This window comes from Lacerta agilis, chromosome 14 (assembly GCF_009819535.1).
Source record: "Lacerta agilis isolate rLacAgi1 chromosome 14, rLacAgi1.pri, whole genome shotgun sequence".
NCBI classification, from domain to species: domain Eukaryota; kingdom Metazoa; phylum Chordata; class Lepidosauria; order Squamata; family Lacertidae; genus Lacerta; species Lacerta agilis.
Window position 1 is genome coordinate 4,475,193 of NC_046325.1, and position 26,782 is coordinate 4,501,974.

General features: G+C 47.8%; 1 protein-coding gene across 6 annotated transcripts in view; it reads left to right on the forward strand.

Moving 5' to 3' along the window:
* The window catches only part of CHD3 (chromodomain helicase DNA binding protein 3), a 57,185-nt gene extending 32,305 nt beyond the window's left edge, over positions 1–24,880 (forward strand). For 5 of the 6 annotated variants that reach the window (XM_033169336.1, XM_033169334.1, XM_033169333.1 and 2 more), the window contains exons 15-40: positions 1,643–1,843; positions 2,152–2,289; positions 2,438–2,559; positions 4,853–5,026; positions 5,530–5,671; positions 5,909–6,040; positions 7,069–7,186; positions 8,256–8,380; positions 9,896–10,127; positions 10,561–10,727; positions 10,943–11,120; positions 11,723–11,788; positions 12,426–12,511; positions 12,981–13,114; positions 14,921–15,065; positions 15,935–16,100; positions 16,591–16,709; positions 17,130–17,283; positions 17,830–17,931; positions 18,442–18,582; positions 18,906–19,014; positions 20,159–20,291; positions 20,901–21,096; positions 22,177–22,340; positions 22,621–22,747; positions 23,872–24,880. In XM_033169336.1, the coding sequence (XP_033025227.1) occupies positions 1,643–1,843; positions 2,152–2,289; positions 2,438–2,559; positions 4,853–5,026; positions 5,530–5,671; positions 5,909–6,040; positions 7,069–7,186; positions 8,256–8,380; positions 9,896–10,127; positions 10,561–10,727; positions 10,943–11,120; positions 11,723–11,788; positions 12,426–12,511; positions 12,981–13,114; positions 14,921–15,065; positions 15,935–16,100; positions 16,591–16,709; positions 17,130–17,283; positions 17,830–17,931; positions 18,442–18,582; positions 18,906–19,014; positions 20,159–20,291; positions 20,901–21,096; positions 22,177–22,340; positions 22,621–22,747; positions 23,872–23,969 (3,669 nt within the window). In that variant the 3' untranslated portion in view covers positions 23,970–24,880. The remainder of the gene's footprint in view (positions 1–1,642; positions 1,844–2,151; positions 2,290–2,437; positions 2,560–4,852; positions 5,027–5,529; positions 5,672–5,908; positions 6,041–7,068; positions 7,187–8,255; positions 8,381–9,895; positions 10,128–10,560; positions 10,728–10,942; positions 11,121–11,722; positions 11,789–12,425; positions 12,512–12,980; positions 13,115–14,920; positions 15,066–15,934; positions 16,101–16,590; positions 16,710–17,129; positions 17,284–17,829; positions 17,932–18,441; positions 18,583–18,905; positions 19,015–20,158; positions 20,292–20,900; positions 21,097–22,176; positions 22,341–22,620; positions 22,748–23,871) is intronic. The other variant, XM_033169335.1, reaches the window with a different exon arrangement.
* The last annotated feature ends 1,902 nt before the right edge of the window (positions 24,881–26,782 follow it).

The window sequence follows — 26,782 nt, forward strand, 5'->3', positions numbered from 1 at the left end:
AAGTGTTACAAAGAAAGTGCTGGTTTGCTGTCCTAAAAGCTCACAATCCTAAAAGTAGAGGAAGGAGAACAGGGGTATACATGGGACAGAGGGGGGGGGAAGGGTTATAAACCTTCCAGTGAAACTCTCCCACCTACTCCAGACCCCTTGTGTCTTTCCAAGAAAGAAAGCCAATAAAGTTGCTTTTGCCAATGTTGTCTTTGTTTATCCAGTTCCACCTTTCAAAGCAACTAAAAGTGCCCCCATACTCCTCCTGAGCCCCCATTCACCGTTTGCCTAGCCCCTCTCCCCTGCTGAGATGGAATGGAAGAGATTCTCTTTGCTTCCTACCTCAGGCCCATCAATTCACTTCCACTGTTCTCCAACCAGATTGAAGCCACCGACAGTTCTCCAATCTGCTTTGGATGGCATAAAGCAAATTTCCTGCCACTTGTTACTTCCCTCAAAACCTCCACCTTAGCTCTCATTTTATTTGGGGTTTCCTTCAGGGTTTCTGAAGGGAGACGGGCCTTGTTTGTTGTTTGGAGTTTGGTCTTCCTGCTCTCCCATGCTTCTCCCCTTCAGAGTTTCCTCATGGGTGAGTGTTCTGGAGCTCAACTATTTCTGCAGGATCCTACCCGTCAGCATGAGCTAGACCTCAAGCTCTCCCTCCCTGCTGTCCTCCTCTGCCTCAACCACCTCCTGTCTTGACCTCCTCATGGCAGCCTCCCAGTGAGTGCCTGCTTTGCCAAGACATCTTGCTGAAGTGCTAGAGCCACAGGCTTTTCTGAAAGGTGGTGAGGCAAGGGAAAGCCCTTTCTGAAGCTAGCAGCTGAGTTGCCGTCTGCTTCAGCTGCTGATCCCACACCATGACGGGGGTGGATCTTGCCATGTTGCACCAGATTCTTTACCCCATAACAGAAATATCTGGTAGCAGGCAACTCTCCTCAGAAGAAAAGGTGCACATTTAATCTCTGTTGTAGGGCAGCTTCCTTGTTTGTGATGACGTGGGAAGCACACAATGTGCATATGCTTCTCTGAACACGAGCGTGAATGCATCTGGGAAACCTGATGGGGCCAGATTTCCCAGATACATGCAAATTTGCGTGCGACATCTGCTTGATTACCTGTTCCATGTTGGAAGCATCCGTGTTGTGCTGATGCTTCCTACTGCATTCATAACGTGTGGAGCCATCACCAGCCTTGCCTTGTGTGATGTAGATTGTAAGTCTTTTGGGCACTGGCCATATGAGGTCTCCGTGTTCTGTATACCGCCTAGCACAGTGTTGGTGCTGAATGAACGTCTGGTAGGAGGAGTGCATCAGCCCCAGGCAAAGGGTCCTTCTGTGAACAGCTGTTACTTCTGTATGAACAGCTGCTGTGACTGGCTGCGTGTCAGTGATCCCAGCAGAGCCACAGGAGAACCTTGCTCATTCTGGCAGCCAGCGTTTTATGAATGGATTTCTCTTTGCCTAGCTGAGCCCCTGGGAGCCAAAAGCAAAGAGCCTGAGAATTGCTGTATCAGGCTGAGTCAGGGCTGGGAGCTGCCGATGGCCTCTTTTGACTCCTCCCGAGCTGCAGACGGGAAAGTTCCTTCCAGTTCACATGTGATTTCATGCTCTTCTTCTTTTCTCTCTCCTCTCCCCCCCCCCCACTCCACCAGGGTCACACCAAAGGGCCTTTCCTGGTTAGTGCTCCACTGTCCACCATCATCAACTGGGAACGAGAATTTCAAATGTGGGCGCCCAATTTCTATGTGGTGACCTACACAGGGGATAAGGACAGCCGCTCCATCATCCGAGAGAACGAGTTTTCTTTTGAGGACAACGCCATGAAGGGTGGAAAGAAAGCCTTCAAAATGAAGGCAAGTGCAGTGGGGTTTCCCCCCCACCTTACAGCAACAGCAGCGCTGACTCTGCAGCTTCCCATGGGCCTTATATTGATTGTGGTCAATATAATTCTGCTTCCCACCAAACTTTGAGGTGGAAGGCAGCTTGTTAACCCCTTCGCTTCCAAGTCCCACAATGCTGCCTTGCCAGCTTGCCTTTCAAATGCACAAGAGCTCCGAACTCTTCCCCCATCAAGGAGAACCGCATTCAGTGGTGCCATGGAGCAGATGGTGGCTATACATATATTCTTCCCACCTTCTGTATTTCTCCTCTTTGTTTTCAGAGAGAAGCTCAGGTGAAGTTTCACGTCCTCCTTACCTCCTATGAGCTGGTCACCATTGACCAGGCTGCCTTGGCTTCCATCCGGTGGGCCTGTCTTGTTGTGGATGAAGCTCACCGACTCAAAAACAACCAGTCCAAGGTGAGGAGAGCCATGTGGTGGTGAAGCCTGAGCTGGCTTGTCCTGGATAAATGCCAGGATTTGGGATTCCTCTGTGATGGGTGAGGGTGTAGGAAGGTGGACGGAGGGAAGAAGGGTGCTCTGATGCCTGTACTGCTCTTGCTTTCAGTTCTTCAGGGTGTTAAACGGTTATAAGATCGACCACAAGCTGCTGCTCACTGGGACTCCCTTGCAAAACAACTTGGAGGAGCTGTTCCACCTGCTGAATTTCCTCACTCCTGAGAGATTCAAGTATGGCTAATTTTGTGCTTCCTTCCCCTTTGCTTTGGAGGCCTGTTAATCAGAGAGCTGGAGGGGCTTAATCTTAACTCCTCTCCACTCTGTCATTGACACATTGGCCTGTTTGTCATCTACCTTCAAACTGGGGTCCCTGTCCACAGTTTCCCTTCTCCTTTCCAGGTTTGCATCCACCAGTAATCTTTTCATCCAGTGCATAGCTAGCCTGAACATAGGGTGGAGTTTCTACCTAATCTTCCACCCAACTGGGACTTGAGGGGCCGAGGGGCTGAGTCCTTCCACAGAGGGGCCGAGTCCCTCCACTCTAATCACAAAAGGCCTTTGGATAAGTTCAGCCTTCATAAGCATGAGGAGGGCCTGGTGAGCCAATTGACATAAAAAGACTTGTCTGAATGTGAAAGGACAAGCAAATAGCAGATCTTTAGATAAGCATTTCTTAGTTGTCCTTCATGCCAAAGACCTCCACGATCAGCTGATCTCCCCAGCATTATAAGACCTGGTGCCTAACAGCTGTTCCCAAAATGTGGTGGGTCATCTGCCTCACAGCACAGCTCTAGTCTGCATGTTATATAGAAAGCAGTTCGGAAAACCTATAAAAGAGGAGTATTTGGGCATCTGGAAATGTATATCTGGAGGGATGGCTCCCTCTGCTGACCAGACATGCAGACTGCTGGCAATCTGGCATCTTGGTCACTCCCAAGTGAAACTTAAATGTGACTTCTGGTGGCCTCAAGGGATTTCCGTTTGTCTGAAACAGATGTCTAGTGAGGGGGGGGGGCTTCTCCCATCAGCACTGGAAGCTGGTCTTGTAGAGGCTTCAAGCTCTTTCCAGGGCGGGTGGAGAGTGCTCTGAGGAACTTCAGCTGCTCTTGCCTCTCCAAGGCTTAGTGAAACTAAAAGAGACGGCTTCTTTCTTTCCTCTTTCATTGACTTTAGGGCTGGAAAGATTTTTATTTGGTTTGGTGGTGTCTTTTACACCGAGACTTGCAAAGGAACTACAAAGCATTAAGTGCTCCCTCGTTCAAACCCTCCTGCATGTCTGTGGTTTTGTTATTTCTTTCCCCCTACCAACTAAAGATCCTGCCTTCGCAGACTTCAAATTTGAAACCACATTAACACCACATAAATTATCCACTTTTATTTATTCATTTAATTTAAAATATGTTTAGTTGCTTTTCTGGACAAGAGCCTTACAATCAAAATTAAAACCTTAAAAATTAGTGCACAGTTTAAAACTTAAAAAACCAAACCCTAATACTACAAGTCAGCATGCTTGACAGGTTTCCACTTGCCACCCAAAATGAATAAAACTTAGTCTAACTCAATTATCACCCAGCTAATGATTATCATGCCTTAAAGAGCAGCTGTATACCACCCTTCATTCGTGGATCTCAGAGTGGTTCACAAGATAAAAATGCAATATAAAAGCACAAAATAGATGGCAAAAAACCCCAACCAATAACCCCCCCTCCCTCAAACGAATTTAAAAGGAGTATAGGATGTTAATCAACCAAAGGCCTGGCTGAAGAGGAATATTTTCACCTGGTGCCTAAAGGTGTATAATGAAGGCGTCAGGCAAATCTCCCTGGTTCCTCAATTCCGTTTGCCCTGCCACTTTCTCTCTAGAAAACCCGCTCAGCAATCAGGGCTTTTTTGGTGTATTGTGGTTTGTCCTGATTTAGTACTAAAGAATGGGTTTCTCCAGGGAATATGGTCAGGTAAAGGCAAAACCACTTGGATCCATGCCTAGAAAGCACGCGACAAGCAGGAAACTGCTTGGACCCATGCTTTCTAGGCACAGGAAATGTGGACAAGCCGTCCCTGTCTGAAACCCTGGAGAGCCACTGCTGCCAGCCAGTGTAGACAGTACTGTATATGGCATCTCCCTATGTTTTCTACACTTCTATATTCTGTCTGTAATCACAAAATATTTTAGGGTGGGTCACAAAATTTAAGTGAATAAAGAAAATGCAATTTAAAACCAATTTACTTTTTATGATCCTACCCCCACCCCGCAAGCCATTGTTTTAAGGAAACTGGGGGTGGGGGCATGACTTGATTAGAATTGGGGGGAGTTGAAGGATGGGGCTTTCATTTCATTAAGGGTGCCCTCCCTTCCCCTGCCCCAATTTGAGCACTAGGCTTGAGGCATTTTTGTGACAGATCCTCCTTCAGATACTTCCCCCAACCCAAAATCCCTTCCTTTCCCTTGCTTGTGTGCAGCATTTTGTTGGCCTGAAATATTCCCAGAGGTGTACATGTAACAGCTTCTGTCTCTTTCCCACAGCAACCTGGAAGGCTTCCTAGAGGAGTTTGCTGACATCTCCAAGGAGGACCAAATAAAAAAACTCCATGACCTCCTGGGACCCCATATGTTGCGCCGCCTCAAGGCTGACGTCTTCAAGAACATGCCGGCCAAGACAGAGCTCATTGTCCGGGTGGAGCTCAGCCCCATGCAAAAGTATGGGCAGGATTGGGGGAGGAGAGGCGGTATGGGAGACTGTCCTTTCCATGCAGAGTGCCAGGGTGGTGGCAGATATATGGCCTGAACTCTATTGGGGCAGGGGCACTGTGGTATGGATTTACAAGTGGCAGCGATGGCTCTTGGATCAGGGAGGGGAGACCCAGTGAAACAGAATTTGGGGGAGGGGAGCAGGCCTGGTCAGGATGGAGGAGAGTCAAGGTCCTTAGCTTCTCTGCAAGAATAGTTACATCCTGGGGAGGGAGCAGTAGACCAAAGCATGCCAGAACCCAAGACCCTGGGCTCCTTTCCTCCAGATTGTTGGGAGGGCGAATGGGAAAAGACAACTCATTGAATGTTAAATGTACTGTATTTTTCTCCCTCCCTTTTTGGTAAAAATCCGGCAGATACTTCTGTACGTGGAGGGGTCATAGAGTCTCTCTCATGCTACTCCTTTTCTCCTCCTGCTGTTCCCATTCTTCTCTCTCCCCCCACCCAATCAGGAAATACTATAAATATATCTTGACCCGCAACTTTGAAGCTTTGAACTCCCGTGGTGGCGGTAACCAGGTGTCCTTGCTCAACATAATGATGGACCTGAAGAAATGCTGCAACCACCCCTACCTCTTCCCTGTTGCTGCGATGGTATGTCTTGCGTTGCCCAGACGGCTGGCAGGGGCCTGTGCAGGGCCAGGGCAAGCCTCTCCAGCTGGAAGGAGTGGGCTCATGTTGTGGAGCAGGGATAGGTTGCCTTTGGCAGGGAAACTGGCCCACCTCCTCAGTTAGCCTCTGGCCTTTGCCTAATCCCCTGACAGTAAAGAATAGACCCAGCCAGATGAAACCACCTGCATGAATGGCGGCGGCTATTCTTTGTCTTGGCAGGAATCCCCCAAGTTGCCAAGCGGTGCCTATGAAGGGGGTGCTCTCATCAAGGCCTCTGGGAAACTGATGCTGTTACAGAAGATGTTGCGGAAGCTAAAAGAGCAGGGCCACCGGGTGCTAATCTTCTCCCAGGTGAGAGTGGTTGGGGGATATATGGGGCCTTGAGCACCTGGAAGCTGGCTGTGTGGAGTGTTGAGGAGCACGGGATGGAGAAGAAAAAGATGTGAATTTGTGTGTTTCTTCTCCTATGGTTACAGCATGCAAATAATGTAATTTCATGACATAAAATTTTCTAAATGTTATGGAGGTGCTGGGATGCTGTTTTCTGTGACATCATCTGTTCAGTAAGCACAAATTAGTATACAACAAGAATTCTATTGATCAATGCGAAGGTACTATCAATCTTATTTAGGAATATGAATGCCCAGAGGTAAAAATGGGTTTTCCTCATTTTTCCAAGGTCTTCCTCCCTTCCCCCTCTTGTTTTTTTTACAGTGGAAATTGGAAAGGAAAAGAAACCCCTCCAATGAACTATTATCTCTTTTAGGATACGTACAGTGGTACCTCTGGTTACGAACTTAATTTGTTCTGGAGGTCCATTCTTAACCTGAAACCATTCTTAACCTGAGGTACCACTTTAGCTAATGGGGCCTCCCGCTGCCGCCGCGCAATTTCTGTTCTCATCCAAGGTACTGCTTCCGGGTTAGCGGGGTCTGTAACCTGAAGTGTTTGTAACCCGAGGTACCACTGTATTGCTCTTTAAGGCAGGGTTTAAAAATATTATTTTAGCTGTACAGTACTCTCTCAAAATTGTTTCCAGTAACTTTGTACAGTAATATACAGCATTAGGAAATTGCAGTCTCTGTATACAGTAGATATGAACAACTCAATTCCAATTCTGTTAAGCTAAAGAAAGGAATAGAAACAAAAAGAAGTTTACAGTTGCTTCTTGGGCTATGGAGGAGAATTTTTAGTATTATTTCTTCTTTTTTCTGGATCTCGTTTATTGTGGAGACTGTTTGTAAGCCCAAACAATTTTGCTTTCCACAGTGTTAGTGGTTTCTGCACACACACACACACACACACCCCGTTTCCCCAACTGAGAATTTCCAGAAGTACTAGCTCTCTCATTTCATTTCATTTATGGGTATCTTTTCCAGATGACAAAAATGCTGGACCTACTTGAGGATTTCCTTGACTATGAAGGGTACAAGTACGAACGGATTGACGGGGGCATTACGGGGGCCCTGAGGCAAGAGGCAATTGATAGATTTAATGGCAAGTATGAAGGTTGTGGGCCTGGTGTGTGAGGGCAGAAGGTGGGGCTTGGCCTTTATATATCATTACAGTACCATGAGCTCAATTGTCTATAGAAAGGAGCCTGCCAAAGATCTCCTTCAGGTGGAGGCTCTCTCTGGAATGGGACTAGAGTGGGTTGTAAGGGTCCATCTACATGCCACAAGAAGAACCCCACTAGATCAGACCAAAGGTACATCTATTCGAGGATCCTGTCTCCCATAGTGGTCAGCCAGCTGCTGATGGGGAACCTACAAGCTGGGCGTGAGGGTCATTTGCCACGGTCTTGTCATGGTTGAGAAGTCAGTGCCAGAATCGGCATCCAAAACTTCAGCCTTTGTCAGTTGAGGGAGGATAGGAGTTGCAGGTGTGCCAGTAGGCCAGAGCAACACTGTAGGCAATGTCCAGTAGGAGGAACAAAAAATCCTGAAACAGCAACTCCTCTTCAGCTGTCTCTGTCTCTTGTTTGGTCACGAGACAGAACATGGATGTAGTCTGCTAATCCAGACTAGACCGCAAAAGTTGGCCTTTCCTGGGCAGCTGAAGGAGCCAGGTCCTCAGTAATGGATGCCTTGTTTACCCACACACCAGAAAGGACATTCATGGTGAATCATAGAGTTGGAAGGGACCCCCAAAGGTCATCTGGTTCAACCCCCTGCAATGAAGGAATCCCAACTAAAGCATCCATGGCAGATGGCTAGCCAACCTCTGCTTAAAAACCTCAAAAGAAGGAGAGTCCACAACCTCCTGAGGGAGTACATTCCACTGTCAAGCAGCTCTTAATTGTCAGAAAGTTATTCTTGATGTTTTGTTGGAATCTCTTGTAACTTGAAGGTTAAGCATGATGTTTTTGCATAGCTTGGAGCAGCCAGCCATAATTTTTACTCTGGAGTGACATGATATACTTGGGAATCTGCTCCCAAGCATGAAATACCTTGTGCGAAGCAGGCCTAAGCCTGACTTCTGAGTTCAGCTTTGTGTTCTGAACGTTGAGTCCAGTTCATATGTCTTACCTCCTGATTCACTCACTGAGGTCTTCATTCTTTATCAGCCCCGGGAGCTCAGCAGTTCTGCTTCCTGCTTTCCACACGGGCAGGTGGTTTGGGCATCAACTTGGCCACAGCAGACACAGTGATCATCTTTGATTCAGACTGGAACCCTCACAATGATATTCAGGTAGGCCCCTCTGCTCCCCTGATCACCCCTCCTTCCTCCTTATTGACTTCTGTTTTTAAGGAGTGGGCTGGTGCTGTGACGTTTTTATTGTAATGCTCTGCATGCATGTTTTAATAGACTATATATACACTGTGTATGTGTGTATATAATGTTTATTTTTATAATTGCTTTTTTCTATGTTTCTAGATGTTTCTAAGCATCTAAAACATCAGGGAGAAAGGTGGAATATAAAAATAATAATAATTATGTAGATCCACCGGAGGTTGCACATAAGAACCACTTTGAGGGTGTGGTTGTTGTTTTTTTACAATCAATATATTAATTTTATGAAGTAAATAAAAAAACAAAAAGCCTTGCTGGATCAGACCAAAGGCTGATTTTATCTATCATCCCTTTTTCGCTCATTAGCCAACCAGCGGTCAACGGGTATAGACATTCCCACAATCCGACTATGCAAGCAAAATCCTCAGCATCCCAAGAAGCTTACTTTTCATTAACACAGAGATAATTTTTAGTCAGAGCTATTTTCTGGCCACAAAGATTAGCTTGGCCATGTACCAGCAACACCTGCTAAAATTTCTAGGCTAGAGTGAGGCTGATTTCAGCACTCCCACCCAAGGCATGGACAGACTGAATGAATAATGTGAAATCAGCAAATGCAAGGAAAGTAGTTTTCATCTACTTTATTCAGGTAGGAAATTAGGCATTTTGAGATAACAGCATGAGAGAGGCCTGTATTGCAGTTGACACTGAGCCCTAGGAACAGAGTGGATATTTAAACCTTAGCATGGTATTTGCCAAGTGATGATGGTTCTTACTCATCTGACAAACCCTGGAGTCTGTGTTTCCTGGAGTGTGAGGTGTAGAGGTGACCCTCCCCTCCCTCATGCAGACACAGAGCAATCCCTCAGCAAAGGGGAGCTGTGGCTGGTTGCACTGGGGAGCCCAAGCTATGGCTTCTACCAAGCTGGCCCACAGTTACAGATCTGTGTGCTCACAGAGTGAAGACAAGGGAAGAAAATCTGATGGCAAATGTGGAGCAACGAGTCTTGCCCCAGGCCTCTTTCATGTTCAGGGTGTTTGGGTTAATTCTCTCTATTTCTCTTTCTCTGCGTTTCCTCCCTTCCCTCCCTTCTCATGGTTTGGGTGCTATTGCAGGCCGCTTCTAGAACCAAAGTCACTAGAGGTCTCTGACATCATTGCAGCTCAGCCAATGGCTAGGGACAAATATACAGATGGGCAGCAGCCTGCTTTATCCTAAAATATCTTCAGATATAACCATTGCTGCAAAGCAGGTCCCCTTCTTTCCCACCCACCCTGTTTTTAGCACACATACTTTTGACCATAGCAGCTTACCAGAAGAGCGCAGATCAATTAGCTCAAAAGCCTATCTGGTTCAGCATCTTGGTTCCTATGGTGAGAAACCCAAATCAGGACATAAGGGCCATAATCCCCCCCAAGCCATTTCATCATTACCTGACTTTCTTGGGTTGTTTTTCACCCCCCATTTTGCAGGCCTTCAGCAGAGCTCATCGCATTGGCCAGGCCAACAAGGTGATGATCTATCGCTTTGTGACACGGGCCTCTGTGGAGGAGCGTATTACGCAGGTGGCCAAGCGGAAGATGATGCTGACTCACCTAGTTGTCCGCCCAGGCCTGGGCTCCAAGTCAGGCAGCATGTCGAAACAGGAGCTGGATGACATCCTCAAGTTTGGCACTGAGGAGCTCTTCAAGGACGAAAACGAGGGTGAGGAGATCGCGATGCATCAAGAGACAGGCAGTTGTTTGCAATGTCCAAGGGTTGTCCCAAGTAGAATTAATTGCAGTAGTCTAGCCTCATGTATGTTAGGAGAGGAATAACTGTTGCACATTGGGAAGCTGAACAAAGGAAGCTGTACTCTTTTAATCAGACAGAGCTGCTGAGCAGTGCGCTTGGCCTCTTCTGCCACCTGTGCTTCCAGGTGCACCAGCGGATCTTGCTATGTCGAATGATGCAGGTACCTCTTGCTGCAACCATTGCAGGGTAAAGTGTACTGTGCAGAATCAGGGTTTGGGCTGAAGGTGAAACCCATCGATCATAAATCGCAGCATCCTTTGTGGTGAATCTGGCAGCAATCTCCCAGGTGTCAGCCTCAGTCTCCTACCCCTTACTCCCTTTTCTTCTCCTCACCTCACTACAGGAGAAAACAAAGAGGAGGACAGCAGTGTCATCCACTATGACAACGAAGCCATTGCACGGCTGTTGGACCGTAACCAGGATGCCACCGATGATGCGGACGTCCAAAACATGAACGAGTACCTCAGCTCCTTCAAAGTGGCTCAGTACGTGGTTCGGGAGGAGGACAAGGTCAGTCAGACAAGGCAGCTGTGAGATCATGACTTATGGTTCAATAGGCAGCAAGGCTGTGCTCCAGGGCTTACAGATGAGAGGTCTTCATGTGCCTGAAGCCATGGAGCAATGGGTGCGGAGTGTGCGGCTCCACAAGGTCGCTTGCAAAGGGTGACTGTTTTTGTGCTAGCATGTGCATCCCAGTGACTCCGACCTTCTCTTTGCTGCCTCAGATTGAGGAGATTGAGCGGGAGATCATTAAACAAGAGGAGAATGTGGACCCTGACTACTGGGAGAAGCTGTTGCGGCACCATTACGAACAGCAACAGGAGGACTTGGCTCGCAACCTAGGAAAAGGGAAGCGTGTGCGCAAACAGGTCAACTACAATGATGCGGCCCAAGAGGACCAAGGTCAGCATTTGGGGGTCCCCTTGAGAGGATAGGAGTGGCCACCTGGCACTCAGGGCTACTGAACCTATCACTGAACAAAATGGCCCCAGATTTTAGGGACCCTATCCTGACCCCCCCCCTTGTAATTTGAAATCTGCAAATTCAGGAAAAAAGAGTGACAGTCGTAACATTTATGCATGCTCGGAGTGGCTAGTCCTCAGGAAGTATTCCTGATGGAGGTTGGGGGGGGGGGGAGAACAGAGCCAGAACTGCATCTTCTTTGCGTTGTGTAAGGTATTACCAGATTCCATCTGCTGAAAGTGTGTGAGGACTGTGTTTTGTGGGCAAGACATGGAGGTAGGACTGCTTCTCCCATCATGCAGTGGAAGGAAATCTAGACTAACATGCCCCCCTGAAAACCAACCTGGTCATATAGTTGGTCACAGGTGTCTTAAGCGATTTTCAGCTTTCAAAAAGGGGGTCGGTGGTTGTGTTCCAGCAACCTCCTCTCCAACACTTTGCATGGAAGTGGTCTGGTGATGTGGGGTTTATGGGAGGGGGCAAGAAGCACTGAAAAAGCAAGAGCCTTGTACTGCTTGCAAACTGGCCTGATGCTGTTTCAGACAATCAGTCCGAGTACTCAGTGGGCTCTGAAGAGGAGGACGAAGACTTTGACGAAAGGCCAGAAGGTGAGGGCTTGTTTTTCCTTCCTCTCCTGCATGTGGTATGCCCCAAAAGGAGCCGGAAGATTGTGTAATAGTCCAACTCTCGGCCCAGGGGAGGGATCCTCCCTCTTTCCATGCTCAATCCGCAGCTGGTGAGCTCCTGCCAAGCAAAGAGAGGGAACAAATCTATATGGTTGGTTGGGAACAGAGGTTCGCTCTTGTGCGGCATTCCATCAGGGCTGTGAACTTTGTGTGCACGCGCGTTTTTGTGTTACTGATTCTTGGCCTACGCTGCCTTGTATTGCACCTAACAAACCCTGTGGGACTTGCTCTTTCCTGGTGGCCTGCCTTCCTCTGTGTGATGGGAGGTTGCTTTCTATCACGGCAGCCTGCTGCACATGTCTTTCTGGGATCTCAGCCAGCCAGCCCTCCCTCCCTATTGGCATGCCAGGGGGAGGGCTGCGTTCTCTTCCTGGCTTTCCCGGGCCAAATGAGTGTGTGGCCTTGGGCAGGCCAGCACAAGGGACTTCGGTGGGACCTGCTCCATCTCCTGCCTGCCAAGCCAGGCGGAGGCTTTCTGGGCACCTGGCCATGCCTTGGCAATACTAGAGCGGTGGAGGGATGTGATAGTAAGCCTCTGTCTCTTGCTCTGCGCGCCAAGGTCGCCGACAGTCCAGACGGCAGCTCCGGAACGAGAAGGACAAGCCTCTCCCCCCGCTTCTGGCACGAGTTGGTGGGAACATCGAGGTGAGAGGACGGCCTTGCAGGATGGCTTTGAGTGGTGGGAGGGGAAAGGTGGATGGGACAGGTCCACTGCCCTAACCACCATTTGAACTGTGGAATAGGAAAAAGTGTGGGTTGGACCACTGGAGGGTCTTGTTTCTGTAGGCAGATGTCAGGGAAGAGGAAGTTTGTCTGTGGGAAAGGGGGACTGGAAAAGGAGCAGTGCTTTGGCTTAGGCATTATTTATTTTTTATTGCATTAAATTTATGCACTGCTTGATTGTAAAAAAAAAAAAAGCAAGCAAACATCAAAGCGGCTTACAAAATCTATGTGTTGTGGTACAGCTTGAGTGGTGGGCAGTTTGGCAACAGTTACGCTCTGTGGGCAAGTGGCTAGTTTCCTAGGTTTCCTAGAAGAGTTAGGGGGACCCTAGCAGTAGCCATATTAGTGATGTTTTGGGGATGACCCTGGCTTTTGTGCCACCTTCCTTCAGGTGCTCGGGTTCAACACCCGCCAGCGAAAGGCCTTCCTGAATGCCGTCATGCGCTGGGGCATGCCTCCACAGGATGCCTTCACCTCCCAGTGGCTGGTCCGGGACTTGCGGGGCAAGACGGAGAAAGAATTTAAGTAGGTGTCTTGTGTGAGATTTGCGTCATGCCAGGGTTTGTGCTGCCTCCTGAATAACAAGTTTTGAGGATCCTCCTGCAAAGCAGCTATAACCTGGATTGTATAAACGTCACAGTCCTACTGTGCAAGCACAAACACACAGCATCTCAAGAAACTTATTTTCATTAAAAGAAAAAGAAAGAAAACAGACTCTTTCTAGACATTCCGGCCACAAAGATAAGCTTGGCTGCATACCAGCAATGCCTTCTAAAACCTTCAGAGCTCGAGGAAGGCCCATCTTCAGCACTCCCCCTGCTGGTATGAACTACTAGAACGTATCAAACAAAATAAGCAAATGCAAGGGAAGCAGTTTTCAGTCTAATTTGTTCAAGTACCAGATTTGGCATTTTCAGGTATAGCATGACATATAGCCTGTACTGATCCTGAACCCTTGGAACAGGGTGGACAGATTAGCCCTAGAACTCTATTTGCCAAGTGATGATGGTTCTTACTCATCTGACACACCCTCCAAACATTTTTTGGGTCTGTGTTTCCTGGAGTGTGAGGTGTAGAGGTGACCCTCCCCTCCCTCATGCAGACACAGAGCAATCCCTCAGCAAAGGGGGGCTGTGGCCGGGTGCATTGGGGAGCCCAAGCTCTGGCATCTACCAAGCTGGCCCACAGTTACAGAGCTATGTGCTCAGTGGGTGAAGACAGGAGAAAAATATTCTGATGGCAAATGTGGGTCTTTGTCATAGGTGGGGTGTTTGGGTTCAGGTTCACGTTCAGTATTCCCATTCCTTTCCATTTCCTCCTCTCCCTCTCATCTCATGGTTTGGGTGCTATTGCTTCTGGAAACAAAGTCACTAGATGTCTGTGACATCATTGCAATCTAGCCACTGGTTAGGAGCAGGCTTTTGCAGATGGACAGCAGTCTACGTTCAAAAGATGTTAAGGTGCCATCCACTGCCCCAAAGCAGGCTCCTCCTGCTTTAAACCCAAATAATTCTGTTCACAGCAGCTCACCAAATGCAGGGGGAAGTCTACAAGCAGGACATGAGTGGAGTCACTCTCTCCTGCCCAGGATCGCCAGCAATGGGTATTGAGAGGCTGGCTGCCTCTGATCCAGGAAGTAGCATACAGGTATTGATAGCTGCCTTTAAAGTTGTCCAAATTGGCAGCCATTGGCACATCTTGTTTCTATAGGCACTCTGTGAAAGACTCTCCTTCCATTCATTTTCACTGGATAATCCTACTGATTATGAGAGTTTAGCAAAAACGCTTCTCCATACATTGCATAATTTCATACAAAGTTATCACCATCTACTTGCTTTTTTTCTAAACTAAAAAGCCCCAAATGTTTATAGAATCATAGAATTTTAGAGTTGGAATGGGAGCACAAGTGTCATCTAGTCGCAACACCCTGCAATCACAGCTAAAAAAAATCTATTTCAGATGGCCTTCTAACCTCCATTTTAAAATTTCCAATAAGGAGACTCCAGCACCTCCCCTGGTGTTCCAGTCCACTGCCAAGCAACTCTTACCGTCAGAAAGTTCTTCCTAATATTTAGTCAGAACATCCTTTCTCATCATTTAAATCCATGGTTTGGGTCCTGCCCTTTGCAGCAGCAGAAAGCAGGTTTGCTCCATCTTCCATGTGACGCCACTTCAGATATTTGTTTTATCTGTTGTAACCTTTCCTCATAGGGGAGTTGCTCTGTCCCCTCAGCATCCATGGGGAAATGTATCAGGATCTTAACTTTGGTGCTTCCCCTCCCCCCCTTGCATAAATTCTCATTCAGCCTGTTGGATTTTATATTTCTTCAGGGCATACGTCTCACTATTCATGAGACACCTCTGCGAGCCTGGGGCTGACGGTTCCGAGACTTTTGCCGATGGGGTGCCCAGGGAAGGTCTCTCGAGGCAGCAGGTCCTGACACGGATAGGTGTCATGTCTCTGGTGAAGAAAAAGGTAGGGAATCTGACCATCAGGGTAGGAAAGGCAGGTGGGTAAAGGGAAATCATCCAGTTCCCTTAAGAAATTTTTATGCGTGAGTTTGAGCATGGCTTCTTTCTTCTAAAGGAAAAGGAAGTGTTCTTGAATACCTTGGCTTTCTTGTTCACCATTAACAAGGCAAATTCCAACTCCCTCTTCTTCTTTTTGCTTTAAACAAAAGCCAAAATTTTACCCACCCTCTCTCCACAATCGCCATAGCTCTGGTGCAAATAAGACAGTGCAAATTCAGCTCTAGCATAATATAGTTAATATTTTGTGCATTACAACCTTCAATTTGAAGAACAGGATGCTGCAGATTGCATTGCAGTCTTCAGTTTGAAGAATAGGATTCTTAAAAGACAATTCACTATTTTCTCCAAATTATTTTCTTGCGAAATTCTAGTCTGTCTCTTATAAGAAGCATATGCTATTATTACCTTACCTCAAATATAGACTTCCCATTCAATAGCCTGAGAAGAAGTAGTACCCTTATTATTTTCAAAGTATTCCTGGAATTCAGCATCTGTTTGAATTTTAAAAGTCTCATCATACAAAAGTGAGATATTTAAATGCCATGAGACAGAACCACAGTTTTTGTGTGCTTTGAGGCTATTAGAATGTTTTTTTTTAAAGGGAATGAATGGGAATGCCAGTATTTTGTTGTGTTTTTTTCCTGTTTGGGAACATCTTGACTGCAGAATCTCTTCTATGAGAGCCTGACTGAGTCCATGGGATCCTCCTCCCTTCGTCAATATTTCTACTGTTGGGCTTGTTCTTGCGACCCTTATCTAACACAGCTAAAATGTGTTTGCTCACAGTGGGCTGCATATATTTTTGTATGGCAGGTGCAAGAGTTTGAACACATTAATGGTCGCTGGAGCATGCCTGAATTGATGCCTGACCCCAGCGCTGACTCCAAAAAGTCATCCCGAGCTTCATCTCCCACAATCAAAACCTCCACCACCACCCCAGACCCCAGCTGCACCAATACCCCCTGCACCTCCAAGCCAGGTATGCCCCCTGGAGCAGTGGGAAACACTGAGGATCTCTTGGTGGGGGTGGGAGGAACTCCAAATCACTTCCAACCAAGAGGCCAGATACCCTCCTAATGGGTTCAGAATCTGGCCAATACGTGAAGGTAAAGTTCCTCCATGTTGCTAGTCTCTTAGGATTTCTATCCTGCCATATCTCTGAGCATTGGGGCTGGCTACATTTACTAATTCATTCCAAATAGATACTCTCAAAAGAGCTTAGAATTCTGCCCCAGGGTCTAAGGCAAAGTCACTTTACATTGATACCAGTGTAAATGAAACCAGATTCAGTTTAAGAAGGTGGACATTAGATTAAAACTCCGTTTGTTGAAATGACAAGTGGCATGTGGATTTGAATGGCTACAGTTTATCTTGGCTTTGGATTCGTTCTAAAGTATATAGGATTATAGTGCAAATGTGTTTTTGAAGGAGAGGATGACTAACTGTTACCTTTGTTTTCTTTCCAACAGCTACCCCGGTTCCCAGTGACAAAGGAGATGGGGCAACCCTGGCAGAAAAGGAAGACCCAGAAGCCAAAGATGAGAAGCCGGAGAAAGAAGCCAAGGGTGGCGAGAAAATGGAGGTTGAGGTTTGTGTTTGTTCAAGGCAGGGGTTCTTTCAGATGGTCCTCCAAGCAATAGAGCTGCCTGGTTTGCTGTACCTTGTAGGGGAGTGAAAGATATTTTGGGAATGTTTTCAAAAGCAATACTCCTGGGGAAATTACCAGGATTGTTGGTACTGAAGGCAACAACCAACATTCTATGGATGTGCCCTGCTCTCTTCTTCCTACTAGTTTTGATATTAAAAGCTTCTGGCCTTTAGAAACAACACCTTGAGGATTCCACAATTAAGCAGTAGCTTCACCTGCAGACAGTGAAACTTCAACCACACAATCCCCTTTAGTAGCGTTACATTATCTCTAATTCACTTCCCTGGTGTGTGGAGTTCCTAGCAATGTATCACAAGCTCACAGGGTGGTGGAAAATGGTTGTTATTTTGCATTTCTCAGCCTTCAGCCCCCGAGCAGCCCACTTCTGCCACCTTCTCAGGGGAAAAAGCGGAACTGGAGTCGTCCAAGAAGCCCGACCAGGAGGGATTGGTAGCACTTGGGGAGAAGGAGATGGAAGCTGAACCTGCAGTCAAGGAAGAGAAAGAGAAATTGGGTAAAGAATTATAAGGATGGGGGTGGAGGGGGGATGGTTCTAGATCCAAGCACTGAAGACTGTCCTTCCTTGGGAACGTGGAGGAAATGCAATTTGCTCATTTTAGTGGTTCGTGCTAGACGAAGGCTGGGTTCATTGGGGCAACTGACCAGACAGGTACCACAGTGGGCAAGGCTCTGAGTAATAAAAGGAAGGTGCAAATGTGCCTCAGGAATCCTCACCTGCTCTTTACTGTCAAGGAATGTGGACCTGAGAAGAGCTTGTCATCAGTGGGATCTCCAACCAAATGTCCACCTTGCTTGTATCTTCTCTGGATGGTGTGTGGTGGTATTGTGGCGGTAGTGCCCGTGGTTCTATGGGAGGCCCCCTACACTTGTCATGATAAGCAACCAATGTTCCGTTTTCAAAGAGGGCAAGAAACTTTGGCTGTTCTTTTTTGGGGGAAATGGTAACAGATTATAGTGAAGATCCTACACAGCACTGCATGACATCAGATACTCCCAAGTGACACCACCATACCTCACGTTTTCCCTGCACTTTCCAAAGTTCCTGATGCTGATCCCGAAAAACTCATGGCAGATGAGAAACCCACGGAGAGCGACGAGAGTAAGGAAAAGGCTGAGGGAGAGGCACAGGAAGTGAAAAAAGGTAACATGGCCTTTACGAGGCAGAAGTGTAGAGGGATGAACCCAGATGTGGTTGCAGGGCTTGAACTAAAGCTCTTTGCAACCTAGTGCTGAATCTGTGTCACCATCCAGGGGTTGGGCAAGCTGGGGGAAATGAGCAGTTTAGGACTCTCACTGGGAAGGGGTCATGTGATACTTTAAAGTTTTTAATTCCCCAACCCCACATTTTACCTTGCTCTGGTTTCTGGGAATGGCCTGATGGCAGGATTTGAAGGTCCTGTTTGGGAAAGGACAAAGACACCTCTCTGATCCCCCTTCCCACTCCAGAAATTGGCTGACATATGCAGGGTGACTCCACATGGCGAAGGAGGGAGGGAGGCCTTCAATTTGAGGGTGTGGCTTATGTAGAATTTTGCCAACCCCCTCCAGCGGGGAAGCCTGGGGGTGGGGCACAGAGCTAAAGGAGGGGGATGGAGAATTCAGAGCTTGGTGGCCTCTTTCACCTCCCTGTTCTCACCTTCCCTCTTACAAGAAGAGGCAAAAACCGAGAGGGAGCCTGGAAAAGAGCCCAAAGCTAGCAGCATCAAAGATGAAAACCGGAACAATGGCAAGAAGGAGGAGAAGACCGAGAAGCCCAGATTCATGTTCAACATAGCTGACGGTGGCTTCACGGGTATGTTGTGGCTTCGGGTGCACACCCACAATGTGGAGATGAGCCTGTGCTAGGATAGAGAGTGACCTGGCAAGTGTGTGTGTGTAGGTGTGTAGAGAGCGCCCCCCTCCCTTGTTTGGGCCAACTAGGGAAAAAGGCTCTCTCCCTTAAGTGGATAATGTGTGAACTAGGTCACTTAGTGTGGAAGTAACTTGTACTGTTTGAAAGGTTGGGTGCCAGCTGGGTCACCTTGTGAAGAGAAGCAATGCACTTAATTTTGCCAGGAGTTCATCAAGAGTAGCACTGACTGTAGACATCTCTCTCCCCACCCCCCCTGTCTTCAGAACTCCACACCCTGTGGCAGAACGAGGAGCGAGCCGCTATCTCCTCCAGTAAGCTTAATGAGATCTGGCACCGCCGACATGACTACTGGCTACTGGCGGGCATTGTCCTGTATCCTTTTACCCAGGAGAGCAGTATGTGTGTGTGTTTGCAGATTCTTGGCAAGTAAGGAGAGCCAAGCTCACCTGGAGACCCCTACTTGAGCTCTTCCTTGGCAAGAGATTTGACAGTACAGTCGTACCTCGGGTTATGTACGCTTCAGGTTACATACTCCCATAACCCGGAAGTGTAACCCGCTGCGTGCACGATCCGCGCATGCACAGAAGCGTTCTACACACTTCACGCATGCACAGAACGCGTTGTTCGGGTTATGTGCATTTCGGGTTACGTACAGCGACCCGGAACCAATTAAGTATGTAACCCAAGGTACGACTGTATAGAGAGACGAGTAACAGAAATATAGGATTAGTGCCTAACCTGGGAGTGGGCTTGGTGATGGCACTCTCCTCCAATATTGGCCACTGGCTGATTCATAGGGAGATTTGGCACCTTCTTAACGGCTGTCTAGAGCAGGGAAAAGACCCAGCAACTATTCTCTGTGCTAGGAATGTCCGCTGCTGGCGTTCTATGTAGCAAACATGACTTCAGTGTTTCCCCCTCTTGAATGCTGCTGACAGTGGAGAAAAAGAGTCCTAGCCTGGGAGAAGAGCCTAGCACCTGCTTGGGCTGCCCTCCATCTCCTGGGGGATTATCCAACCATTGCCAGGCAGGCACTAGGACCCAGCATCTTCCCCTTCCAGCCTTGAAAGGAAATGTTCCATAGGCAGTCATCTGCCCAAAAGGTTTGCTCCTAATCATGCCCTATGATCCCAAGCATGTTTGCCCAGCAGGGCTCAATGGGACTTCTTCCCCAGGTGTCTTTTAATATTTCAGACAAAGTCTGCTATCTCCTCCATTCCTGTATTTCTGAGGAAAACAAAGGTTCAAATGCTTTTTCTTGCTGTTTTATGCTTGTTCTGTTTATGGAGCTGTGTGAGTTGACAGGGAACAGCAGATCCAGACTTTCACTCATATCCTCAGGGTTAGGAAAGGCATTTATGGCCTCTTGGTTCAGGGTAGATAACCATGCAGAACCATAAGCTGTAGGCTGTGACTTCATGCCAGGCAGTTCCTTGTTCCCCTGCCTTGCTGGGAAGTGGCAGTGGGTTCCCTGTGGCCTGTGAAGATTCCTTAATGCCCCGGCACCTCTCTACAGTCACGGCTACGCTCGCTGGCAGGATATCCAGAATGACAACCAGTTTGCCATCATCAATGAGCCCTTTAAGACCGAAGCCAACAAGGGAAACTTTTTGGAGATGAAGAACAAGTTCCTTGCCAGAAGATTCAAGGTGTGGATGAATTGATGGGACCAGACAATAGAATCAAGGGCTTGGGGCCAGTTGGATGTCACAGAGCACAACTTCTTCAGGCATAGCAGTCTGTGTAATTGAAAAGCTTGCTTTCAGCATTTTGAAGCTAAAGTTGAAGCTGTGTTAAAGTTGGCAGTGTAACCAGAGGTTGCTGATCCGAGGATAACAATGATGTCAGCAGCTTCTGAAATAAACCCGGCGTATATCCAGACAATTACATTATTTCCACATTCACAAATGTATTTTGGGGTGCAGAATAATCTCAGCTTTTATAAACAGGTTTCTAGTCCTTATGGTTATGAAAATAAGTTTGAATGTAATGCCTGGGGAGAACCTGAAATCCTTAAAGTGGGGCAGTGGAGGTGTAAGCCTTTCAGGAGTACTTCAGTATTCTGCATAGTTTCCTTCCCCTCCTTGTGGCTTAGAAGAGCCAGAATTAACTGGATTTGTTTAAACTAATCAATACTGAAGAATCTGCAAATCATTGCCCAGTCCTGGTTTTGGTTACCTTGAGAGGAAAGCCACATTGGGCCAAATGGCAGTTTTTCATAGCACCTCATTTTCCTCCTCTCCATTTCCTTCCTTCAGCTTCTGGAGCAAGCCCTGGTGATTGAAGAGCAGCTGCGGAGAGCCGCCTACCTGAACATGACTCAGGACCCCAGCCACCCGGCCATGGCCCTCAACACCCGCTTTGCCGAGGTGGAGTGTTTGGCCGAGAGCCACCAGCACTTGTCCAAGGAATCTCTGGCTGGCAACAAGCCTGCTAATGCCGTCCTGCACAAGGGTAAGAGGCGGGCGGGTAGGAGGGCCCGGAGAGGACAGTCCATGTGAACCCCCTACACCCCGCCCCCCGCGCCTCTGTGCTGCGTCCTCCTTCTGTACCACATTCTGAAGCCATTAAAGTGCGGTTGTGATCAGAAAAGCCGCTGTGTACAGTTGTCTCCTTGATCCTGCTCTGTGTATCTCTGGTGTATCTGCTTTGGTCTATCCATGGAGTATCCACAAATATCTTCTGAGTATCTGCCAACAATCCTCTGTGTGCTTGCTGGACATCTGCAAAACATCTTTTTATCTTCTGAACATTTCCCCTCTCCTCTCTGTCCCAAGCATGACTGCTGAGTATCTTTCAGTGTAGCAGTGGAATATACCCTCCGGACTATCCTCATACACAATCATATTCAGTGCTTTTGATGTATCTTTTCTTTTTTTAAGTCCCCATAAAATTCTCTTGAGTTTCACATGGAGCGCTTCTGAGATACCTGGCTCCATGCACTTTTAAGTATCGCTTGTGTATTTCTCCACCAAATATTCTGTGAGTAGCACTGGTTCACCTGTGTCCCCATCCACGTGTCTCTTAAATATTTTGCTCTCTCTGGTGCATCTCTCAAGTATATCTGGTTTGTTTCTGTGTGAGTTTCTCTGGTGTGTCCCCCAGCCTCCCAAGTACTGTGTGAGCATCCCTTGCATTCAGTCTCCCATCTTGGTGCATTCATTTCCCTCCATCTGCTTGGACTCACCCGAGAGTCTCCAGTGCCTGGTAGCTGTCCCTTGGGAGAGCATTTCCTCTGCGCTTGGTGATGAAAAATCTGGCAAGTGGGCTGAATCCCTTCTCTATGACGGGAGGGCAGGAAGAGTGGATAAATCTTCTAGCTCATTTTAGGAGTGTCCATGGAGTGAGTTTGGCTCAGGAGCAGATCTCACGCCGCCGCCACCCCCAGCCCCCATGAACATCGTGAAATGCAGGATAGGTTTGGCATGGGGTTATTGGGTTCCAGGAGAGGTCACCTGTTAACCTGGGCTATGCCCCCCCTGACAGATTTCGGTCTCTTTCTCCTTCTGTCTCCTCATTTCTCTCTCCTCCCAGTGCTGAACCAGCTTGAGGAGCTTCTCAGCGACATGAAAGCAGACGTGACGCGCCTGCCAGCCACGCTCTCTCGCATCCCTCCAATCGCCGCCCGCCTCCAGATGTCTGAACGCAGCATCCTCAGCCGCTTGGCAAGCAAGGGGAATGAGACACAAACTGCCCCGGTAACCGGCCGCTCCCTGCTCCACTCGCGTTTCCCTGACTGGCCAGTGAAGTGGGATGGAGGGCAGCTCACAACAGGGCCTAACATGGTTTTGCTTCTATTGGTGTGAAGGCAGCCTGGAACACAACTGATAAAACAGGTTGTGAAACTTTTAAGACTTGGAAGGATGGTCCTTCTAGACAGAGTTATTATTTCCACCTGTTCTCTTGTGGGATTTCTCTGCATTGTGGCTGGAGTTCAGTTGCCCTCTCCCTCTTCTTTTTTTCCTTCTCTTCTTACAGGCCTTCCCCCCTGGGCCCTATGCCACCCCTCCGAGCTTTGGGGGCTCCTTTGGTTCCACCCCTGGCGGAACGCTCCCCACTATGGGTGCCAACTACAGCCAAATGCCAACTGGCTCCTTCATCACAGGTTGGTTGTGGGTGAGTGGGGAAAGGGCAGGCAAGGGCAAATTGAAACTGCATGTGGCATCTCTGACCACAGTTCACACACACACACACACACACACACTGTTGTGGGGACAGCGGTGGGGGACGGATTTTGTCTCTTTCCTGGACCAAAATACATCCTTAGAGCAACAAATCAGAATGAGCATTTTTGATATTCTGGCATTCCTGTCTTTGACATGGGAACCTAGATGGCATTCTCCGATCCAGTCACTAATTAGACTCATACCTACTTAACAATGAAACCCATCGAGGAATGAAGATTCCTGGGTAGTCTGGGGGAAGAAAGGTCAATAAATGGGTGTTGAAGGAAGTCCAGCAATCGTATCTTCTCTCCTTGGCTCAAGGATGTCAGAACATGGAAGTTGATGAGGGATTTACATGGTTGGTTGTTTTTTCAGTGCCCCTAAAAAATGGTATTCAGCAAAATATGTTTGGCATTTTATGATTTTATTAAATTTCACCACCACCACCCTGCAAACATCTACCAAATTGCAACTTTCTACTAAAGAAAAGAAAGTTTTGGTAACTTTCCTTCTTTGGATTTTACTTTTCTTCTTGATCTATCCATTTCCAATGAGACTACTCCATTCATATCTCCCATTATTTTAATTTTTTGATCCACATATTCAAAAAAAATTCTTTCACAGATTTGTAAAATTCAGTTTTGCTGCCATTTGGTGCATAAATTCCGACAACTAACAGTTTTTCACCTTGCCACGTGACTTGTACTACAATAATTCTCCCTTCTTCATCTTTGACGATTTGCTGGGCTTTGAATTTACTTTTTATGTACAAAGCTTTTTCTCCTTTCTGATGCTGATGATGGCTTTCTAAAAAGATTAGAGCCTGTGGGCGGGGAAAGAAGCGTGTTTTGTGGTTGCTAGTCAAAACAGCAGCTTCTCTGGTCAGAAGTGGGCTATGTAATGGTGGTGACTTATAGCAGGGGATGGCTATATCACCAGTATGCTCTCCTCCTCTTGTTCCTTCTTGGGCAAGAGGGAGCACCAGGCAAGAGTTGGGAGCTGCATGTCTGAGTCATTCCTCTAGCTAACCCCGCCTTTTTCTCTCTCTGCTTTGCAATTGCAGCCAATGGTCCCCCTGTGATTGTGAAGAAGGAAAAAGAAGGAGAGAGCCTGGAGAAGAAAGAGGCGAAAAGTGGGGAAGTGATTTGCATAGACGACTGATGGGGCACCTGGGCTAACTCGCCCACCTGGTTGCTTCTGGACAGGTCCTGCCTCTGGCAGAAGGGAGGGGCATGTGGTTCCCCTCGAGCCTCTCCTCTTTTATTTTCTGATCACGTTGGTGGCTTTGCCTGGGCGGTGGGGAGGGTGGGTGAATAATGCCCACCTCAACCTCCTGTGTTAGATTTAGTTGCTGTCTCCCAAGCACCTCCTCTCTTCCTTCTTGGGTGTGAAGAGGCAGGTCTCAAAACCAGCTGGGGATAAATGTTTGGGAGCCAGGGCCCATCTGGGTTCTATTCCTGGCCAGAGGCTTTTAAGTGGGCAGGAAAAGCAGGAATGGAATTAGGCTCCCAGGGCTCCACCTTTGGAGTCTCCTGCTTGTGACAGGGGAGGGGGCTGCCTGCCTTGCGGCATTAGCTCCTGGCGGTGCTGAACCTTTGAGAAGCACTGCAAAGTGACTCTATAAATATGAATATATATATAATGTATACACACTCATCCTGTATGTTTAACCCCCTTCCCACTTGTGCTTGGACCCCTTGCAGGGGCGATAACGGGGCAGTCTGGGGAGGGGGACACACTCCCTAGCCATGTTCTGTTCTGAGAACGCATAGTGTGGGGAGCAAACTCCACCACCACCTTCCTGCATCTGGAACTCTGGGGAAGCCAGATCCCGAAGGTGCACCCCTCCCAGGAGTGTCCCCTGCTTTGAGCGGGTGGGCAAGGAGGCTGCCTCTTTTCCCCTCCTTCCTGCCAGCCTCTTCCTTAGAAGCAAGTTTTTGGAGGAAGAGGGGGGGCAGGGAGAAGGGGCAACAGGAGGGCCGGCTCTGCGCTCCTGGATTTTGTTGCCGGATCTCAAGTCACTTCTTGTTTAAATCTTACAGAATAAAGGCACTGTTTCCTTGGCTACATCACCTGGGTGCGTTGTGCCTCCTTTGTGTGGGTGGCTTGGAAGAAATGGGGCTCTGCCAGTGCTTGAAAGGGGAGGCTAGGTTTGCTGTTGAGTCATTTGTTTCCACTGCAGTTTCGCATAATCTAAAGGTTGCTTTGCACATTAAAAAAAAGGTACACAAGCATTGGACATGAAACTTAGCAGTTGTGTGTGCTTGAAGAAATGGGGTGAATAGCAGAGGGGGTAATGGATATGTAGGAACAGCTCAATATTATTTTTATTTATTTATTTATTCAGGTTTCCTCCCACCTCTCCTCTTGGTGCAAATGGCAGCTCACACCCACAATAAAACACATACGTTAAGGCAAGTGGCAATCTACAAGCCAAAAGTAGAGCAGGCAAAGCCCATAAATGAAGCCAGCCGCCCATTAAGAAAAATGAGTAATGACTAAAATGCAGGCAAAGACCCATGTAAATCCAGTGCTCTTTACCTGTTGGCAGAAGGAGGGTGAGAGCCTGGCGGGACTCCCTGGGAAGGGTATTTCAGAGCCCGGGCTCTGAGCCTGAAGTCAAGGAATGCAATACAGATGCCAGAAAGGTCCCCAAGGCTTGAGATTGCTCAGGACTAGGCATGGAAGGAGAAGGTTGCTGTTTTATATGCTCTCAACCATTTACATTAAAGATTGGCAATGGGGAAGAAAAGGAGATGATGTCCAAATTCAGCCTCTGGGCATCCACCAGCAAGTCCCATTTCTGCGACATCAGGGGGAAGCTGCAGGGGCCGAGTGAGGTTCTTGGTGTGGCGCAGCTGCAAAGCAGGAGGGGGCCAAAAATGAAGATGGTCTGGCTTTGCACTTCAGTGCAGCCATATAGGCCGTTTAGAGATTTCACTCTTGAAAGCTCTTGATAGTTCAGTTGGTAGTGCATGAGACTCTTAATCTCAGGGTCGTGGGTTCGAGCCCCACATTGGGCAAAGGATTCCTGCATTGCAGGGGGTTGGACTAGATGAGCATCGTGGTCTAAAATGCTATGAAAGAAAACAAGATGACTTTTAAAAAAGCAAGTGGTGAAGTTTATGGCACAAGCTAGGAACCCTTCCCACCAGCAGAGGTCAGCCTTAATCTCTGTGAAAAGCTCTGTAGGAAAATCTAACCTTTCGTTCCAGCCACTGAAGTTCTGAGAAAGCCATGGCAAAGTACAGCTTCTGTGAAGGGACTGAACGAGAATCACAGGCAACCAGGCTCTTTCAACTTTCTGTTCAGCTATCTGGAGCATCTCTCATCAGGGTAGCCTCTTTGATGTCTTCACCCACCCAGCTGTCCTGACCTGTCACAGATTGTAAGAGCACCATCCAAAAGAAATTTGCAAGGGGTTTCTTCCGCCAAACTGTTGAACACACAGCTTTTCTGGCACATACTGCTTTTTTTTTTTAAAGGGTCACACTGCCACCCAAAACATCTGGAGGACACCGAGTTGAGGGAAGGCTGCTTGACTGGATTCCTATTTGTGCAATAGAGAAAACTAGGAAGCGTCATGTTTAGTCAGACCATTGGGCCACCAAGCTCAGTACCATTGACATGTGACTGGCAATAGTTCAACAGCGTTTCACACCAAAGTCTTGCCCAGCCCTGCCTAGAGATGCGAGCGTTGTACCTGGGGCCTTCTGCATGCCAAAACTATGGCCATTCCTCCTACATTGCAGGCGACACTTGTTTGATTTCCTAGTCTACTCACTCATTCCCCAACCAGTGTGTGGCCATTCAAAATGGATTGTGATTTGTAGTGGATGCCTGATATTTTATTCTTTACTGCAATGTCTTTATTCTCCTCCACTAGTTTGAGCTCTACCCCTAACACACACAGCTGGCAACCCCCCTCCCCCAAGTCTACACGCCCCAATCCCCTTTTTAAAGTTCAGCTAATC